A 22316-nucleotide genomic window follows, 5' to 3' on the forward strand; every position below is an offset into this window, starting at 1 on the left:
CTCACATTCCCTCACACATGAGGACGGTGAAGGGAAGGATAAATGAAACAAGGGCAGAAGAAAAATGGCAGAAGTCCTTAACGGAGTTTACTACAGCCATCTCCCTTTTTAATGTTCCACAATCAGATAATATCCTAGCCTAGAGGAATTCACTCCAGGAGATACTATCTGCCTGCTGAGTAATCAACAAACTATCTTATCTACCTTCCCACAGACTTCATGATTACTAGTTTTAACTGGGTGGGTATTTGTTGCCAAGAGGGGTTTTGTTTTTTTCATGAACACTTTGGTGCTTTTTCTGCTCAGAAGATCTACTAATTTATGTATTCATTCCTTTTTGTCTTGACTACAAAGGCAGTATGTGTCCCAGTTTTTTTTCTCCATATATTTCCCTCAGCTGTTGGATCTTGAGCCTATTTGCCAGGCAAGACCATGTAACATGCACAAACCGATCCCGCCAATACTCTCAACATGCTTCTGAAGTTTTTGTCTTCCTTTTGTAAGTGTCCACTTAGTATTTGAGGCTTAAAGTAGATTCTTTTTAATTAGTTTTTGACCACACTGTTTGGAGTGTGTGAACTGTACCATGGCTTTTTGGGAGCGCCCTTTATTCATTTATTTTTTTGAATTTCTAAAATAAACATGATTTAGCTTGAATGTCACGTTATAATATTCCTAATGATAAATATGTGAATAGTAGGACTAAGAACATAGATCTCTGTAAGCTAACATCTCTGTATCTCTCAGGGCCAGTAGGTGTTGATAGTGACAAGAAGTGAGAGGGAGAAGCTGTTTATTTCCGTAGTATACACTTTGTTGCTGAGAGAGAGGCAGAGAACAATTCACCAATCCATCTTCCTGTGTGGAATAAGTACACCTTTGTATCTTGGGTGATATGGTGTTGCTTGCAGCTCTCTAAAAGTGAGGACTGGCTGTCTTTCGTGTCGCAAAGAAACATTCATGGCTGTGGACATGAAGTTCCAGGTCAGTGTATTTTATAAAATAATCTGCACAGGTAAATATTTTCCGCATCATAAATGCATGGCAAAACTAGCGTATTTAAAAAAACATGTTTTCAACCGTGTATGGAACAAGGACGATGCAGTGTGTAGTGATCGAGCAAGTTGGGCATTTCTTATGTAGGTGGCTGACTTTTCTCACATATCAGCTTCACAGCATCAAAACAATGCATTATTAGACCAAACACTGGTATTTGAAGGCTTAAGATTATTTGAGATTCATTTCTGGGAGTTCTAATTTTATATTGTACATGATTTGTTCATTATATACTTTTATCTTCAAAAATTTAATTTACAGACATTTTTGCCTCCCGATAAAGATTCCAATACCTGGATTTTGCACATTGGCCAATACTGAGCACTAATCCAATACCAGTGCATTTAAAGTAATTAATGATTTACAAATTATTGACATTTGAGTTAGCCCAGGCTAAAGACACTGCCAGAAATCACTTCTTCTTCATGGCTATAAAAAACTGTAGTTGCCAGTTGCAGTAGAACACCCCTGCTGTTTTGGAGCATTGGAGAAATTGTTTTGAACTCAACAAAGATTTCAGTTTATCTTTCTGGAATTAATATATTTTAAGGATTGGTGTCTGATTGTTGCATAGATTTGCGTACTTGCTGATGCTCGACCTGGTATATTTTGCTGTATTGGTGTCAACTTTGTCTTTGTACTGCTTTTTCTTTCCCCCTGTTTTTGTACTTAATAAAATAAGAGCTTGTTAAATAGTTTGTTCAAGGCTTGTTTTTGTGGGATCAATAAATTCTATAGGCATGAACATGATTTTTGATTTACAACATCGTAGAGTTGAGGAAATGTTAGAAGCAACTTTGTAGAGGTTTTGTTACTTTTACTGTGATGGTGGCGGCCCCCCATAGTCTAATTTGTTAAATTTGTGATATTTCTCATAATAACTTAAAAGATATTTTTTTCTGCAGGCAGGCAAACATTGACATAACATTGATGCATACCGCTTTCACTATTACTGCATTCCTGTTTTCCATTTGCATCCAAACATGTCAGTGTACGAATGTTCATGATTGAATGTTCTCTGGGAAATCATGTCTTCCCAATACGGACAGCTGATTTGTGTAATGTGGTTGAACATCGACCAAATCTATGTCAATATGTAAATGAGAATATTTTCCCCATGAACCCTCCACCCTGGCGCGATTTTCATTTCCTTTTTTCCCCCATGAACTTAATTTATATTGTATTTTCTATGTAAAGTGCCTTGAGATAATATATATTATGATTTGGCGCTATACAAATAAAATTGAATTGAATTGAATTGAATTAATGAGCTACTTACCAACCACCAAAACCTTATTGTTACTATGCTGTACTTAATATATACTTTATATTTACATTTCATTCCCTGCACCCCCTCCTTCGATATCAGCCTCCATCAGGTTTGTGCGAGTGTGTGTATTTGTGTCGTCCACCAAGCTGCCAAGCTGCATGAACTAAACTCCCAGACAGATGATCTCAGAGTAAGAGGCTCTGGACTTTCTCCGGAGTTTCTCCTCCAGCCCTGTAATAAAATCTCCCGAGGATGTCCGAATGAGCCAATGATGGACACAGCAGAAGATCCTAGGCAGGATTCATTGTGAGCGAGTGGGTAGAATACAGATACAAAAATGTGAGATCTTGTGGTGATAAGAACCAATGCCACTGTCGACGTGCATTAAACAAAAACACAAGATCTCCACAGCGGATTACTCTATAAACTGACTATAGAGATTTAAAACGGCATGTTTTACATTTGAAGGAGTCACCAGATCCTTCAATTTTATTGGATTTAGCTGCAAAGCTGTTTACCCCTGAGACTCCTAAGTGTTTTGTGGACTTCAACACTTCACCCAACCCTCCATAGTGGTGAGTAGATAATGAGTGAATTCTCATTTTTCTGTGAACTATCCCTTTAATGTGTGAAAGGCAAACTCCTGAAAAAGAATGGAGCCAACGGTGTAGACATTCTGTTCATGTCTGAAAATCACTTAGTAAGAAATGGAATGGAGTGAAATGGAAATTAGATGAAGAAGAATGGTGTTGCTAAGTTATGCTTTTGCACGTCCATTGCTTTCTGGAAGACAATATAACTTTTCTTGTAATTTACACTAGACCGATAACATGGCTTGCATATTGGTGTGGGAAACAAAATGTTTATGAATCCTAACGCAATGAGGAAAATTAGGACATACAGCTGATACCATGGAAGCTAGAGGAGAGGGGCTATTAAATGGATGGTTGTTGGTTCTAACATTTGAGTAGAAAAATAAACAATAAAATAAAGATAGAGATTGATTCCCTTATCATTATAAAGTCAGGCTTCTGACAGACCATCCATGTACAGACTGTTTTATGTTCAGGCAAAATAACTGACTACTTGCCCCCCACTACACATTCTACCATAAAGCAAATGTAGGTGATCCTTACACTATGACTCAATGTAAGACAACTAAAGAAAGCAGCTTCTGACTGTGGCGATTGTACAGAATGTGCAGATTAGGATTCTTCAACAAAAATAACAAGGAAAAGGACCAAATTAATTCACAGCCATGCACTTACAATTATCCACTTAGAGCTCCGAAACTCCTCTTTGCATCAGTGAAATTGTTGTGTGTTGTGTTGACACCAATCGACTGATAATGTTGTAAAGTCCTTATTCATGTATACTTCTGCCGTGCACCTGTTGCAAATGAGCAGCAGTGAAACGCCTGTGGCATTATCCTCTCATTTGGGTGAGGCCCATTGGTAATGTTTGAATCAACTCTCTCGATAAACAAGGCTTCCTAATCAGACAGCTTACTGGGCACTGACACTTTTCTCCCCCTCAGGCTGAAGTCTACACTAACCCTCTTTAAATCTCTACTAGGCCTCTTGTTTACTTTGCTGGTGACACAAGCGACATGACACGTTAAATAGCTTGATTCTATCAGCTGATATTGACCTGTGAGAGATGAATCAGTTATCAGTGTATAAGCAGAACAAAATGCAGAGAAGGATGCTCAGGGCATTCTATAGAAATGATGAAAATGAATAGATACATTGATCTCAAACAAATAGAAAAGATGATTAGTACCAAAATCAGCTACAAGCTCATTTCCATTTGTAGTCACAACATCTCAAACACAAACAATTTAACACATCACACCATCCTCGCAAATGTACTGTACTTAAAATACACAATATACTCCAGAACAGTTTGGAGTTTAACAGTGGAATCACTGACTAATGTGTTATTGATCCTACAGACTAATTGTTAAATCATCTGTCAGAGTAAAGACATTGTTAAGATAACTGGAATTAAAAGGATAAAACCATGGTTCAACAGTTCTTTTGATCTGTTAATGTGTTTTCAGTATATTTCAGGGGCAGTGATTAACACATTTTCCACTGAAACCAGCTCAAGGCATCTTACACGGAGGAATTGATGCAGCTACTGTGAAACAAATTTGCGTGGTTGTGGGCAGGAACATTTTTATCCACTGAAGCAGTATTTAACTGCAAAGTGTCTTCTGGTGGTGAGAGTCATATAATTCATTTTAACAGAAATTTCTCTGTCATCATTGATTGCGCAACTTTTTTAAGAAGACTGACAAATCAAAGACAACATCTTGCTTGTACAATAAAATACAATGAGATTATTTTCTTTTCACATTTAGTATGTTTGGATGAAGCAAATCCATATACAGAACATGACACCTGCATTTCTCAAATAGTTTTTCTTTAAATGTTTATTACAAAGTAAGATTTACATTGTCTACAGCAGTGAATATGCACTGCAGTAATAGATTTATCAAAATAAATCATTCAAAACTCAGCCTGATTCCCTACAGCCAGACTAGTGTTTTGTTTTTAAACTGATGCTTAAACTTTATCCTTAACATTCCCAAACAATATCATTAAGGTTTGAATTAGCCAAACAATTTTCCACATAATGACAAGACAACGGGCCATTTTATAGCTCCTTATAGAGGTTTTTATCTAAATTGATGAGCCATTTCATTGGCTATCAAAATTGGCTTCAGACAGCTGTGCCTTCTGAAGAGTGGTTCTATTTCACAATTACATGTTTATCTCTCACCCAGTTGACAAGTTGGTTTCCTGCTGTAAAATAATAGCCTCATTAGATGTAATTACTAATTCCATGAAAAGAGATTCTCATTGCGTCCTTTGCGCTTTTACCCCAAAAATCTACAAACTTCTGAAAATGATTTATATACAGCTTGTTGTATTTAAATACTTGTTTGACAAGTGAATATAAAAATATGTACTCTACATATTACAGTACCAGTTACCTATTTTGAGCAAACAATTGTTCATGAAAGTGACAAAAGGAATAATGAGAAGATGTGAGGGAGCTGAAAGTATAAAGTGTATTATAAACAGCATTATTAAGCCACCATTGCGTCATTTTTACAAAGTCTGCTGGATTACGCAAAAGTGACAGAAATGCGTCAGTTGAAAATTGTTGGAAGGATTTGATATGGGCCAAGAAACATGTAACACATTTTTTACATATCCAGACTAAGGGTCAGACTATACATTGTTTTTATCACTTTGAAACATTGCAAGTTTTCTTTACTTTTTTGACATTTTCTCTGATTTCCGGAGAGTAACACATGGATCAACATGAAACAATCAGTAGCCTTCAGTTGTCATAAAAACTTGTCCAGTTCTGGCTACTGTAAAAAACATTGTGGCCTCCGTAGAGAGGACCCTCTCCTGATGTAAATATAAAGTATTTAAATATAATAGGCTCATTCTACGATAAAGAAAACAACAATTCAAACAATTTAGATGGTAACACACTAATTAAAAGCATCACCATGATTATTTCATATTCAATTTATACCACAGCAACTTCTGTTGTTCTCTTTGTTGTGTCTTTGTTGTGTTGTATTTAATTGTGTTTTTATTGGATTGTTTGTCTGTCCAATTGTTTGGAACCAAGATGAAGAGAATCAAAGTTGGGAAAAGTCAGAAGTCCCAAGTTTGAAGGTTACCATTTTTTAACAACCCATAATGAAAAAATTCACTTGATACCTTTTTATTAAATTCCTTGTAAGTCAACACTGCATATTATACAGGTCAGGAAAGCCCTGGAGGTAAACTGCAACTAAACCTGATGGACGCACACAATCACAATTCTAGTTTGAGTGAGCGCCCTGCTGAACTTTGTAGCTTGGTGACCTCCACACTCCCTCTCTGCTATAATTGTGTTAATGTTGACATCAAGGTCTTTTTTGTTAGTGCTCTGTTTGGCCACAGCAATATCAGATCTTCCAGCTGTTCAGCTGCTGACATCAAAGAGAACAGAAGTAAATCTTTCCAACGGATCATCCTGATATGGCTCAGTGCCTCGGAATTAAAAAACGCACTGGATTAAAAAGCAAATCAACATAAATCAATCAATAAAGTAAATGAATTACCTGAACATGAGCGGCATAGTTTGCAGACATTCTGGGACTAAACACTGCTCAACAAACAAAATAGGGAGCCTAACAACTCTAGTTTGAGTAATACATCACGATGGAAGGCTATGGAAATTCCCACATAAATCAGATTATGGTGTGATTACTATTGTGGCATGTTGAGCTTCAAAGAGTGAACATGGCTCTCTTACAGAAAACCCTGTATGAAGTGTTTGTACTATACACCACAGTGTCTTATCTGCACTGTAGTAAATATGCAATACACAGATAAACTATTTCGTGGGCACAAAAGATTCAAACATTTACGGGAAAAAAAGAGGCGATATTGTTTGTCTCCCTCAGAAACACATCAAAGGAATGTCTTCTGGCACAAACAGACTTAATAATGAACTGATAAGATTGACTCTTACATCACAAAACACATTTTGCGTCATATCTCAAGATTTAATGCAATAATTATGTCACATTTAATAAAAGGTCTAATTTTATTATATCCAAAAGTTCACAGATCAGTGGAGATAGAAATATGAGTTTTATCTAAAGAGCACAAAACCAAACACTGGCTTTATGTGATCCATCTCTTTGTCGAGTTTGTTACTCAGGTTGGTTCTAGTACATCATGTTATATCCTTATTATGTCAATATGGGGGGGTAATTCACTAGTCATGGATGTTAGCAAGTATTGAACCGTTATCGCTCATAAAGCTGCTAACTTATGGTTACAGTTTTCTGAACCATGTTAAAATATTAAAGATTTTGGCTAGTTAGCCAATGGACCACTGACATTATGGTGTTTTCAGTGTTTTGGTATGTCACTCAAGTTATTCCTCTGTAAATTTAGTAAGGGACAATTTGTGTTTTTTGAAATATAAGTTACATAACCCACCATTTCAGTGTAAGTATGTATATATATAATCGTGTGGGTCTAGTGGACTGCATGAGAGTATGCTGCACTCTTGTACCTAGGCTCACAAGCTAGTTAATGTGCAGCACTAATGCCCTGTCTACACTTATGCAAATATTTAGCAAAAAAAAAATTGGTTTCCTCTATCGCTGAAACTGCGATTTTTACAAACGGCTTACAAGGTGCCGGTTTTCAAAAACTAAAGTTACTGTATATCTGTGTGTGGCCACAGCATTCTTCTCTGGCAATTGATTGTTTATGTAGTCTTTATTGTCACAGACTGGTCCGGCACGCTGGTTCTTTGTTTGTTTTGTTGTGTAGTGTGTTCATGTCTGCACAGAGGCACATCACACTAATCTCTGGAAATTGATGGTTAGAACTTCTTCTCTTTGGCATCCAGTGTGAGATTTTGATGATGATGATGATTCATCCAGCTTGTTTTAGCGAAAACCTTTTGGCAATGTTATGAATAGCTTGTAAAAACAATATCCTCCTTGGTTTTACTTAGCAGTGATCCCTACACCCACAAAAATAGTTAGTTGTGAACAGTATTTTTTATTTCTGCTGCTTCGTTGCAGGTCAGAGAGAAAAACTGGCAATCATTTCTCCTGTCCATCATTTTTGTTTTTGGTTTTCATATCGTGTGCCATATTAGTAATCCACTCACAGACGGTTCTTCAAGACAGAGGGACTTTTTGGAATAGTTTTTGAAAGAACTCACTGCTTTACTCACTGGTTTTTCACAAGTGCTTTGGAGCACTTAGAGTGCTCCGGGGAACCTTTTCTTGCTATTTCACATTGAGTGTTGACTTTATTCAAGAAAATTTGGTCCGTCCTTGCAAACTTGTACATTGAGTTGTCTTTAACTTGAACTAAAATGTAGTTGTTTATCTATTTCTCTTGGAAAGTGCAACTTTCTGAGGTCTACCTTCGTTTTCCTATCAGTCAACATGATGCTTGTCGGCAGTGACATGTAACAGCTACATGTTTTGTTCACCCTTACCATGAATAAGATCCTTATAAATGTGTCACTCTACTATCCTGTAATTTGCTTTTTTGTCTTCATTTTACTATCTATTTATGAATTGGTAAAGGAGCTTGTCTTATAACTATTCCAGTTGCTCAGTTAACTATGTATCGCTGAGTTTAGCTTTAACAAACCTTGTTATACAAAACGTGACAATGTATTTCTGCTCAAAGTATGAAAATGGATCCATTACACTCTTGTCTTGACAGTGCCATCATTCTTCTTTAACCAAAGCCCTTGAAAGGTATAAGCATTGTTAAGTTTTATGTGTTGTCTTCAAGTTGACAAGTCCCTTTATATTTTACCATAAAAACTGAACTGAATTATGGTGACACCCCTCCTTAAGCTTTTGTTCTAAAGTTCAGATCATTAGGGCTTAAAATAAATAATTCTAAAACAAAAAGTAACAACAAACATAGACAAAAGAATGGCCTTTATTAGCATGCAGAATATTGTGCTACACCATCTCTCTACAGTGCAAATTGTCACTGTGTTGCACCGATGAATGGTTTGTAAATTAAAATGTGTGGCGGCTAAAATTGTTAGGTTGTCCTGGCCCTTGGTAAATGCATTATAATATAGGAGGATTTGGCAAAGAACACAATTTGAATGGATTGTTTTCCTCTCTCTCGCAGGCCTTTAGCTGCATTTTTATTATCAGAGGAAATTCCACTGTCATCAACCGTTGGCCTTATTCGGTATTCTATGTCAACAAGAGCCTCAATTGATTGAATCTGTAAATGCGTCGAGAGCAAGAAAACTGTTTACCAGCTTGATTCAGTGATGTGGAATACAACTATCACTTTGAATTGAAATGTTTCTGCTTATTTGGATTTGTTTTCCCCTCTGCGGGCCAGTGATCAAATATAGTTTAACTCTTTTGACTCTGTTAAATTCTAAACTACATAGATAAATGAGAAATGAACAACAGAGAAACTTGTGCAGGTATGGTTTAAAGGGAAAAGAAGAAAAGACTACTACAAAATTACTAAAATTACTACGATACTATGTATTTAAAATATGTTGGTTTAACCCAGATAAAACTGCAATTTTCTTTTCCTGGAGATCAGAACATGCAAACGTCAGCAATTTTGCAGTGTTTCAAATTCCCACAAGTAAAAACAGGGACATGTACCATATGTTACAGGGTGGTCCTAGTGTTGCCAATTATTTATTCCTCAATTTCGTTGGCACTTTTTTAAAATGTTGCTCTATTGTTTTAAACTTAAAAGGTCTATAAATTTTATTTAAAGGTACAGTGTGTAGAATTTTGTTATATCTAGTGTTGAAATTGAATGTTGCAGCTGAACACCGCTCACCTATCCCTCCCCTTCCAAACATGAAAAAGAAACTGTGGTAGACTTCAATTGTCATGTCCCTTTCACCTAAATCTTACACACTGGACCTTTAAAAAACTTGAACAGCTATTTAAAAGGAAGTAAATGTTGTTAATTCTTAGATTTGTTTGTGTTCTTTACAGTCATGACTGTAAAAACTAGTTAATAAAATAACTTTGTTTTGCATTTGTATTTCAAAGTGTTTAACCTGAGCCAGGCCATACGACAATGATAGCAATCAGCCTTTCCAAACAGAGGCGGTAGCATACAGCTGTTTAAATTCAGAGTTTCTTTTTATTCACAGGCATCAGATCGGTACTTGGTATCGGCAGATACACAATGTAGTGCACTTAATGGTGGCATCATGCTGTTTTCACAGGTAAAGCACAGGCAGAAGTCCATTAATGGAATTACAGTACTACTTTTGGAGTCTGCAGTTATAACTTTTATCCTGCCACTAAATTGCTAGTTTCTTTATCTTATTTGTGCATGGAAACAAAAGTTAATAGTTTTTCTGCCTTCAGGCCCAAAGCCCTTCCAGGCAGAGCTCAAAAGCCTTTACATCCAAATGCTTCTGGCTGTGTAGGAAATGTGTGCAGTGCACATTGCCTGCGAACGTGTTATAAGTACTTGGCCTATTCTTGCCAAATTGCCGGGACCCTCTGTGTAAGGAGCATGCAAATGTGAAAGAGAAGGCTTAACTGGAGTACTCCAATTTGAAGGCCTCCACATCCACCAGGTCTTTAACAACCTCAGGGGATAAGGGGGAAACACTGGATATCAGGAAAGGAAAATAGAAGTGAGTAACAAGTTTAAAAAAAAGGCATGATTATTATTACATATTACAAACAAATACACAATCAATATATATATATATATATTGAAGAGCTTCATGTCTAGCAGCTATTTAAACACTTTAGACCCACAAGACAATTAAGAAGCACGCTCTTGGTCATTCATTTGACAGGAAATTGGACTTTATGAAATCAAATACATTGATGTATGTATAATTAATTGTATCATAGATCATATACATCCACCGATTGTCTTCCGCTTATCTGGGCCTTGGTTGCTGATATAGCATTAGTAGAGAAATCCAGACATTCTGCTGGATTTCCAGCTCCTTCTGGGGGATCCTGAGGTGGTGTAGTTTACTCCAGCAAGTTCTGGGTCTACCCCAGGGTCTCATTCCTGTTGGAAGTGCAGTATAAACCTCCAACAGAGAGTGCCTAGCAGGCATCCTGTATACATTCCTGAACCACCTCAATTGTCCTATTTTATCCTGAAAGAGCAGGGGTTCTTCTTCCAGCTCCGTGTGGGTTTCTGAACTCCTCACCCTATCTCAAAGACTGAGCCCAACAGAGAAATCACTTTTTGGTCATTGTATTTGTGATCTTTTTCTTTCGGTCACTACTCAGAATTCATAACCAGAAGTGAGAGTTGGAACCCAGATCAACCAGATTAAAGAGCATAGAGATATTTATATAAACTGTATACATATTGAAAATGATTGCTGTACATTCAATAAGGAATAAGTACCATATTCAGTTGTATTCTCAACATGACGAACATCAGAAGTTTTTGCAACAAATACAAGTACAGAAACATTGCATATAGACAACAAATAGCAAAAGACTGTTTGAGTGCAACACTTTACAAACACAAGGAGACAAGTGTGTCCCAGTTAGAAAGTACATTTCACTGCAATCTGACCTACAGGAAGCTGATAGTACCATCATGCTGAGGGAAGAGTGCAGCCTGGAGAAGGAAACAAACCAACATTCATAGAAAAAAAATCCATCCGCCCACAGGGCTTCTCCAAGAATATGCAGTAGCCATTCAGTTGCAAAAAGTATTCATGTTGGGTTAAAATGTTTCCAGACTATGCTAATCAGCTAACACTAACTATTAGCCACTCCTGTGTGTGGTGGTCGTGTTAAAAAATGCTGAAAGGATGTTGGCAAAACAGTGTAAAATATCAGATAGAGTCAAGGCAAAGGGGGTTTTGTGTGCATCTGTGCACACACACACGAACGCACACAGATGTACTGTGTGCGTTCGTGTGTGTGTGCGTGCATGCGTGCATGCGTGTGTGTGTGCCACAAGAGTCACCCTTACGGAAGAAGCAGACGATATAGCGGCGTAAATTAAATTTAATATAAATGTAGTACAGTTTCTGTTTACAGAAATGATTTAAGCAGTAAGACTACAATCTTTTGATGAATGATGAAATGAGGTTAGTTAAAGTTTGAAATGATTCCTTTATTCAAGATAAAATGTGTCAGGTTTCATTTTTCTGTATGCTTTTGTGTACCAGGACAAGACAAAGCAGAAAAGAATTGATGGATTGATTGAATGAAAAATGGATTGTTAGTTACAGCCTTACTTACAAAAACTAAATCATAAAAGAAGCTTTGCTGTTTCATTCAGTACAAATGACTTCAGATCTTGTTTTGTGCTTTGCTGGATTATCCACATGAGGTCTTTGCAGTTTAACTGGTGTATCATCCATGTAAGTGGCTTCCTGTATTCTATGTGTTGATTGTTGAATAAAGCTCTCGTACTCCTCGGTAAAGTGCAGACAGAGTGACACACTTCCTCTGAGTTGTGGTTAGACGCATTAGAAGGAACTTTTCCCGGACTGTAAAGTTGTAAAGTGCCTTTTTTCCGCTTCAAAATGAGGATAAGTCTCCCTCTTATTTTTACATTCTGGTGGAGAAACCATCACAGACCTTTCAGTTTTGTCAAATTTATATCTTTCAACATGACTTTGAGCCAAATTTCCTGTCAGACATCTCTGGCTGAACAGATTCACACTTATGTTATTTCAGCTGACCTGAATATGGCACTGAATAAATCTCTTGGGTTGTGTCTAAGAACACCACTGGCATTTCATGTTGTCTGCTGTAAAACAAGATTTTAAAATGCTTTGACAATTGACAGGGGGGTGGCTCCCACAATGCTAGAGTCGATATCGTAATGACACTCAGCATTCAACCAATACTCTGTATTTAAAAATCTTTCCAAATTTATTCCAGTTACTATAACATCAAGTGTTCCTCATGTTCCCTATGCTAACAAACAGAATAGCAGCAGCATCACAGTAAGAATGGAAGACAATCAGTGATTCTATGAGACTTTTAGCTTTTAATTTAAAAAAAAATTAACACTACCTTTCTTAACTGAACACATTAAAAATAGATTTTCCTTCTTTCAAGTTGAGTTTCATTGTGTTTACACACACACACACATACACACACACAAGTCAGCTTCTGATGAACTTCTTGCTTGAACGAGTGCAATAGGTTTGGCAGTGAAATGGGACTTCATATAAAAGTGATGAAAAAACTGTGCTTTGATTTTTTACCCTCTATCCCTCCTGTCAGATGTCCCTGACAGCTCTTTTCCAAAGCAGCTTCATTTCATGCATTTTCATCAAGTGCAACTTTCAACCATTGCCTCAAAATGATTTGAAACCACAGCCAATCACTCATCTTGTCTCTGTACTGTACTGTACGCATACGTCTCGTTCATGAGATTAGATTTTCTCATAACTTTTTAAGATTTCCTCCCACCCTTGATCTGTGTATATTCGCAAGATCGATACGTCTCTGAGACAATAAGTAATTCCTGATGCCTACATTTGTTTATGGTGCTGTTTCGTGTGTTCAACAATTCTTTTTCTCTCTTCTTCAGGTCAGTTCCTCTGGGTGAACAGTTCAGCGTTTGGGGGTCCCTGGGTGCTGAGTCCGTGGCTGTGGGGAGGGCAAGTTCCCTGTAGCCTGGACATGGCCATGTTCCTCCACCCCAAACAAAGTGGCCAATACACCATATGGCTCATAGAGCGGGACAAACCGCCAGTGGCCCTCTTCTCCACTGACACCCTCCCACGCATCACAGGGTAAGCACTTGTCTTATACATTAAATTAGTGTTAAAATTAAATTCTCCTTGCCGAGCATGGTTAAGTACAAGTAAATGAGACTGAATATGAGCTCAGCTGAGTAGGTGTTGTGTGTACATGCGTACTTGCACACCAGCCAAAAGCTTCCTGGTGACTGCCCTGTTCCCAAACCTGTGTGAATGTGTTCCATTAGAGGCAGAGAAACTAGAATCAAATGATGACACCCTCACCCTTTTTAAGTGGAGACTGCCTAAGACGCAGAGAGAGATGACAGCGTAAGAAGGGAAAATAACTTGTCCAAACGCCTGCAATTTGCTTTTGCAGCAGCTTGGCACCAACAGCAGTTACTGCATTCATGTCACCTTCCTGTGTCTAATCGTTAATTAACACCAGGTACGTGCTGCTCTCACTGTGGCTCCTGGAAGCCACACTCTCGCACAGTGAGTGCAACTGGGTGACAGAGGCCAGGACAACACTCACATGTGGCCATAGCTGTGGATGGCTGTACCTCCTCCTTTATTAGCACACCTCCATTTATGGTTCAAGCTCATAGGAAGTCAGAATACAAAGAGATAACTCTCAATGCGTTGCTATGGACATGTGTACCTGTGTGTGTATGATCTCCTCAGAGCATTGGAATCACATGAATGTTTGCTTGATGCATCTTTGCTGCTCTCTGTATGTGGGAGTGAATGTGGCTGTACATTTGTATGCATGTGTGTGTCTGTCCTAGGTTACCTTTGGAAACAGAATTCAGACTTAACACCAGTTATTTTGGAATGGCTCTCTCCCAGCTGCTCTTTGGCCAGTGGCTGAGGTTATGGTTGGGTTAGGGTTAGGAAAGTAATGGTTTTAGGATAGGGTTTTGGAAGTCCCGATGAAATCTATGCAAGTCTATCTAAGGTCTCCCAAAAGTGACTTGTGTGTGCGGTCCAGCTGTTGCTCATGTTGTTGGGACATGAATCTGTTTTTACAGGACTTAAAAAAAGCAAGTCCACATAAAGTAAATCAATTTATTTCAATGTGAAGACTTAGAATTAGGTTAAGGTTAAGGTTGAGCCCACAGGGACCATCGGTGTTAAAAAAAAAACAGTTAAAATCATTCTTTTGGGTTTGTTTAAGGATTTGGTCACTGAGGCACTGGCAGGTTTAGGTTTAGATTAAGGTAACGGTTTGTGTGTTTATGTGACGCTCACGCTGGTGTGACTTCTGAAGGGAGGATAACAGGAACCAGCTCATAACACGTGTGACAGATTAGACTGCACGTTTGTGTGTGCTCTCATTTATATTCAGAGGCTGCCATCCGCCCACACCATCTCTGCCATTCTGAGACTCGCTCTGCCAAACTCCCCACATTCCCGGTCTGAAGGGAGAGCGCTCATATCATAAAAACGAGAGAGCGAAAACAAAAGCAAGAAGAGCCACCCGCGGACATTGGAGGAGTCAGTCAGCTTACTAATTGCCAACCTGTGCCCTTGCCTTTGAATTTTAATGCTGTGTTTTGACGCGTCTGCCTGATTCAATAGTCAGGGCATTTCGTTCAGGGTTAGCCAAGGGGAAAATAAACCATTCTGTTACACATTCATCATTTAACTAGGTTCCCCTTACATGGAGGTAGATTCAAGTTATTAGGATTTGTTTAAAACATGTGGTAATTGTTGCAAAACAAAAAAAAGTGTGGGTCTATGTGTATGTCTTAATTTAAGGCTTAAAAGATTTAGTGCAATTTTGTATGAAAATAATCAGTTGGAGGAAGCACAGACATCATCTCCAAATGAAAAGTATATTCCCTGAAGTAGGAATAGTGCAGCACTATTTGCAAAAATCTGCGACACAATTTTGCGGTGGTTAAATATTTGTAATCTCTATTGATTCTATTCTACACTGAAGTTATCAATAGAATTGCTTATTCACCGAATTCTAAATTAAGCTTAGTCTTAGTAACTGGACAAGTGTGAATGCTGTGCTGCAAATATCAGCTGTGGACTGAATGTGGGTTTGCTTTGAAACCCTTATGAAAATTCCTCCAGCAACCTGTGTTGCAATAACGTTACATCACATCTGAAGCGACTGTCCGAGCACAAAATCTCTTTGAGAGTCAATTCTCAGTGGCTAATGCTTCATCCTCAACGAGTGCTTTGAAATAACCGTCAAGAAATATAATACATTCTGCAGCGTATTGAAAAACAATGACAGTGCTCATTGGGTGAAATAAAAGTTAAAAGACCCATGCTGATTTTAAAATGAAAAAATAATAAATAAATATTTTTTTAAACAGCTACCGCTATTCTGCTCTGCTTTCAAGCCCAAAACATAAAACTTTAACAAGTCGTCTGTGGAAGAACGACACTACAGCTGAATGCCACTGGTGATGCAACATGGAGCTCTAGTTTGGTCCATCAAACGTATTAATCATTCATTCATTTTGACCTCAAGTTAAGTGAATTAAGTAAAGCACATCAGTAATGGAGCTGATTATAGTTCCACTAGATTTGGGAGAATCGCGTCCCCAACCGCTGTAAAAGCAGACTTTTTGGGTGAGCTTTTTATCATGCCTTCCCTCGAGCACCTGCATTCATTCTGTGTCTAACAATACCTGAGGGATGCATATTTAGGACCTCTGAACGCAGCCTGCAAAGGACTTGACTCATCAAACAGTGTCAGCTCTCACAGTGAATGTTAACGTCCCCAGTGTGTCATTCAGCAACGGGAGAGTTGCAGGATGGGCTTAGATTATGATCGTGTGAGTGTGCCTGTATGTTTTCATAGTGGCATGTCCTCACATAAATTGTGGGTGTGTGTCCAGTCTCTTTGTGCAGGCATTTATTTATTGGGTCATTGTGTGTACTAGGGGTGGAGCCACCCCCTCCAGATCACTTCAAGACTGTAATACAGCTACAACTGGCTGCAAGTTACTAATAAAGTACATTTAACAAAGCAAATCAAAAAATGTATTACTTTCCAGGTTCTCACAATATTGTATGGCTACTTATCCACTGCCATAAATGTGGCATATGGCATTGGTTCTTAGAGCGTAGATACCCGGGCCGGGATCAGAGAAAAAAGTCTAATTGATATTTGGGTTGGCGTTCATCTTGGTTAGTTTTCTCTCTGGCTCAGTCAGGTTCAGACAGAAAATTGCAGCCCTGAGCAGCATTCTATTCCTAACTGCTTTGGCCTGGTCTAGATTGCTAGCAAGAGGTTGCTTAAACGCCACAGGGAGTTGCTCACGGAAAAATGAATTTCACACATGAACTAGTTCACGTTCATTTGTTCAATTTTTTTATTGGGAGGATTTTGTGACAAATTTACGGCCATGTGTTTAGTTATTAACCGATGGTGTCGGATCATGTCTGCGTGTCGCTCCGGTCACTTTAACACTGAGACTGTGAGCGTCACGTCTCATGTTGTACTGAGCACAAAATGTTGTTCATGATGTTTAAATGCAGTCTCAAAAACTCTGGAGCGAATCAAACAAACACTAAGTAAACTTCTGATCAGGCCTTGAATAACTGATAAGTGTTCATCAGTTAAAGTGATTCTTCAACAAAGTCACTTACCAGCTGCTTCTCACTGTGTGTCGCTCTGAGCCAATTAGTGGGGGCGGGGGCCTGTGTGTGTGTGTGCGTTTTAGCCCGCTCCTGGTATTGCACACGATGGCAGTGGAATTTGCCTTATACACAAAGGGAATAACTTTATAGTATATACCACACAATGGCATCCAAACTTTATAACTTAAATTAATTTACTGTTCATTAATATTCTATGGACCAAATGGCCTCGAATACCAGGTGCTTTTATGTGATGTGATGCGATGTGCAGCAAGTCAGAACTACACAGTGTGAAAAAATGCAATGAAGCATTAGTGTGGAATGTGTCGGATGTCGTTTAAAGTGCACCATTAGAGCAGTGCCATCTTAAAACTGATCCATAGCTTGTGCAATGCCAGGGATAGAAGCATCCAAGGAGGCAGGTGTTAATGTAAAATTTTGATGTATTGTAGGAACATTATGCAGAGTGAAAAATGATATATAATATTATAATATTGGCTGCACTGCACATCCTCTTCTAAATCAAGCTTGCATATTAAGCAAGTAAAGCCAAAGTGTATGAAAGAAAAAAATTACATCAGCAAAGAGAAAATGAGCTGTTGTTAATCATGTTACAGAAAAGTATATCCACATAAACCAAAATAAGGCTTAAACGTCTGGTTGCACTCAGACAATTAAAATATTTCATTGTAACTGTCACGGTCATGATGAAAGTTGTGCCACACAATGGAAACAGTTGGCTGGAAAAAAAGATTTTCTTTCCCTATTTAAACAGCTGTAATCCCTGTAAATTAAAAAGGATTATTCTCGCTACTAACTTAATTATTCAATTTACAGTTTCATAACTGAAATAAAAAGCAGCTTCAACACTGACATCATATTCGTCTGCGTTTTCACAGTAGATACTTTGCAAGTTGAATAATTGCCAAAGGCTACATTACTCAGCTTCTAAAGAAATCAATATGAACTGTGCAAAAGGCTTTTTGAAATCAAGAAAGATGCCTCTAAGACTTTATGTATTACAATATACTATTATCATTAAAACCTGCCCACGACTACAGTTGAAACATGGGGATATACACCGTAGTATTTGAATGATTGTAGACCAGGTGAGTGTCACCTTTGATTTAATCAATTACAAATGTTTTTCCTTTAAACCAAACTTTTGTAGTAACTGTCATGAAAACAGCTGTTTCTCAGACATTGTGGGCTGTGGTTTCATCTGCTCAATCTGCTGGCATCAATAAAACCAATACATCATTTTCCATTTGAAGCAGACTTTGTTCTTATGCTATGAAAACTTTATCTTGGCTCCATTACAACCTGTTACTTCAAAAAAAAAAAATAAGAGAGATAATCACACACCATATAATTATCTCATGTAGGTTTATTTTATGCACAAAGCAATGTGATAACCTTAATGATAACTACAGAGCAGAACATAAATGGTTTGGCAAATTATTGGCTTGGTTCTTGTAAAACTTAGATGTGAATCATCAAGGTGGTGTAATTAGGTCTAGATATACCAGGTTATCTCATAAGAGAAGACCAGGGCATCTGAGACAGAGTTATTACGAGTAGATCGTTACAGATGGGAGGCAGACTAGTGTGTGACAGTAGTGCGAATTAGTCTTTTCATCCTCTGGCATAAAAGGTAGCCATAGTGAGTAAATAAGTGAATTACTGAGTAATTTATCATCCTGCTGTCATACCTTTATTTGACAGCAGTTGTTGATGGTGGAGCAGAATATATGAGAGCATTTGTGCTATAGCAAGAGGAGTGTTGCAGACCAGGGCATCTGACAGCAGGGAGAGTATAGGAACGTGGCTTGGGTCTTGAAGAGAAGCATTTATTTACCGACAGTCTAAACTGTACATTTGACTGCTAGTTCACAGCTAAACGCACACACACACACACACACACACACACACACTCTCACTCGTTCACTCACTTGGGTTGAGTCTACATCCAGGAAATGGTCAAACCATACACTCCACTGTGCATCTGCCAATCGGCTTGCTCCCTCACTGCGAGCAAACCACCAAACAAAATCACGACTGTTTACTGTCCTGGCCCCTAAATGATTGAAGGAGCTCCCCATTGACACCAGGACAGCAGAAAATCTTCATATCCTCCGTCGCTGACTAGAGACACATCTCTTCCGACTACACCTCGACCTCGGTGAAGATGAGATCTAAATAACAATAAATAAAACAAATAAATAAAAACTAAAAAGAGGATATATATATTTTGTTGCACTTATGTGGCACTTATATTGTAGCGCTTTGTAGTTTGGCTTTGTGAAGCAAAATGTACTTACTTGATTCTTGTTGTTCTGGGTTTGATGCATGGTTGATGCACTTATTGTAAGTCACTTTTAAAGCGTCAGCTAAATGAAATGTAATGTAACTATCCATTAAAGGATGAATGTATGTATGTAAGTATGGATAGATAGATAGATAGATAGATAGATAGATAGATAGATAGATAGATAGATAGATAGGCAGGCAGAAAGATGTTTTTGTAATGCTTAAGAACAGTTTCCGCACACATCTGTGCATGTGTACAATAATGAATGTAAGATCATATCTGATCTCAGAATGGTGGAAGCTGAGTCAAGGGCAGCTTGACAAGCGCATTTGTCTGTAGCTAAGTGTAGCTTGTCAGCCATCCAAAAAATGCTGCTTTCCTCTCTGCTTGACAAACCGTAGCCTCTGTCATGCCCTTTGTTGAGGTGACACGGAATGATAGATCCAACAGCTTGTAGCAGCTTCCAGAGACAATAGCCTACTGCAGCCACAAGTGGGCAGTAAATTACAAAATGAATGCTAACGGTCGTTCGTACGACATCAAAGTGATGTTTCGGTTTTGAACTTTTAATGGGTCAATCGCTGCTTACCTTGCTTGCCCTGATGATACCAGTGCCACACACTGAAACTCCTGTTTGAAACTGGAGGAATGATTCATCCTCCTTACAGAGAGTCTCTGAAAGCCATGTTTTGTGGGTCCTTCAATGAGTGGACCTAAACTACAGTGAAAGAGATGGGTCACCTCAAGGCCCTCTCGTTGGCAAAGCAGCACATCCACCCCTGGCATGCCTTTTACATCACCTCATCTCTTCGGCTTAGTGTTTGTGAGGGGTGACCCCCCAGCTCTCAGACTGAGGTCGCTGGAGGGCTGATGAGATCCTCATAGCTCTCGTTCTGGGAGAGCTGCCAGTAGGAAAGCTGCAATTACTATAGATCATTTGGACAAGAGACAAAGGCAGTTCTCAAAATATGGTTTTCTTATTTTTTGGGCCAGGAGTGTAGTACATAACATCTCAAGGACAGGAAATGAGCAGTACTGTGCCATCTGGTGTGTGATATGCTGGTAGTCTATTGTGACCCAAAGCTTCACAGATATGCCACCCAAAGTTATGTTACCTATCTGGTTAAAGGTGAAATATTTGGGTTTAGTGGTCTACAACCTTAAATAGTAAATGTAACCCCCAAAACATTTTTGAGGTAATAAAAGAATTGTTGACAGTTAATCACATATGTGCTTGGTCCACTCGCTCAGATCTAACATACTGTAGGTACCCATACATTAGCTCTATGAAGGCTGCATTCGAAGACAGATTGCCTCACTGCAATATGGGTGGATCCCTCTCAGACCAACTTACCCAAGGACTCATTGTGCTTTGCTGAGAAAAGAGAAAAACGTTAAATGCAAGTTTTGGGATTCAACTCAACCAAACAGCTAAGAGTACATATGATAACAAACCAAGAAGGTATTAAAACTAGCTTGCTGTGTCCAACTGCAGCCAATTGCGAGACGACAATGGTAAGGCAGAAAAGTGTGTGATACAAATCACGAAATCCCAAGATCGCATTCTCCAAACAAGGCAGCCCCTGAATTAGGACACAGATATTCTCTCAGAGAAGTTTCTACAGTTGGACTACTTTTCGGTGAAAAAAACAAGTCTTGATTTGCTCTGATGACACATAAAGAACATTGAGTTTTGGTCAGCCATTGTCCCTCACCCATGCGCAGCCACTAGGCCATGGCTCACATGGATCTCAACTCCCTGCTTCTTTGTTGTATTTTTTAAAGTTTACTGCAGGGGGGGGGGGGTCCCAGCAGAATTTGAGAGTGGACTTGTTCTTTAAGAATAGACTTCTGTATAGACTTTACTTTATCAGACAGCATATATGTGGCAGCTCCCCTGCCACTGTGAGGTTATCAAACAAAAACCAAGAGAGACGCTCACCAATAATGCTCTTTATTTGCCAAATACTCAAACAAATATCAAAAAACATGGATTCCCCTACGCTGACCCGGCCATGCTTATTTGGCTCACAGTTTCAGTAACTCCAAACATATATCAGATGGCATGACATGTACACCTAGATCGATTGCAACCTACTGGAGCTACTGTATTTGCTGCATTTAAGAAGAGCAGCGACTGCATGAGCTCCTTCTTCCTGCAGCTAGATGTCACCATGCCAACCATCACAGAAATCCGGTCATCCCATAGATAGAGGCTGGACAGAGGTGAAGAGTGTTGAAATTTGATCATTCATCTAAATATGATTTATTTGCCCTCTGCATTTCAGCTTTTTGAAATTTTGTAGTGAAGCATATGTAAACTTTTACATTTTCTAGAATGGTTTCCATGCTAATGCTGTATATACTTAACAAAATATATACAAAAACACTCACCTATTTATATAAAAGGACACCACACTCTCTGTGTTGATGCAATGTTTTTAATTCCTTGCATGGTTGATTTGTTACAGTAAACGTGTTTGTAAAGACATTCAAAGTAATTTGTCACCTGAGACATTTTAACCAAAACAAGTTTAAGATCTTTTTTTATCCAGATACATTTTCCGCTTCAAAATGCAATCTACATTTTTTAAATACATGTATATATCATAAATACTGCTAAAGCAAAGCAAAGAGAAGTTGTCCATTGTGGGTGAGTGCTGAATGTGAATTGAACATTTCTGCAGCAGTGTTTTAGTGATTTTCTGTGACGAGTGTGTTGGAAAACAATCTAGAAACATCAGTCATGACCAAATCTCTTTTTATCACATACAGTATATTAGATATTACAAAAATATTGCAGTGAAATCAATAAAACAA

The 22316-nt window shown here is 38.4% G+C and overlaps 1 protein-coding gene across 2 annotated transcripts in view; it reads left to right on the forward strand.

The window, feature by feature from the left end:
* alk (ALK receptor tyrosine kinase) overlaps positions 1-22316 on the forward strand; it is a 340767-nt gene that overhangs the window by 195734 nt on the left and 122717 nt on the right. For both annotated transcript variants that reach the window (XM_020084757.2, XM_069535974.1), the window contains exon 4: positions 13429-13633. In XM_020084757.2, coding sequence (XP_019940316.2) covers positions 13429-13633 — 205 coding nt within the window. The remainder of the gene's footprint in view (positions 1-13428; positions 13634-22316) is intronic.

Source organism: Paralichthys olivaceus, chromosome 12, assembly GCF_024713975.1.
Source record: "Paralichthys olivaceus isolate ysfri-2021 chromosome 12, ASM2471397v2, whole genome shotgun sequence".
Lineage (NCBI taxonomy): Eukaryota > Metazoa > Chordata > Actinopteri > Pleuronectiformes > Paralichthyidae > Paralichthys > Paralichthys olivaceus.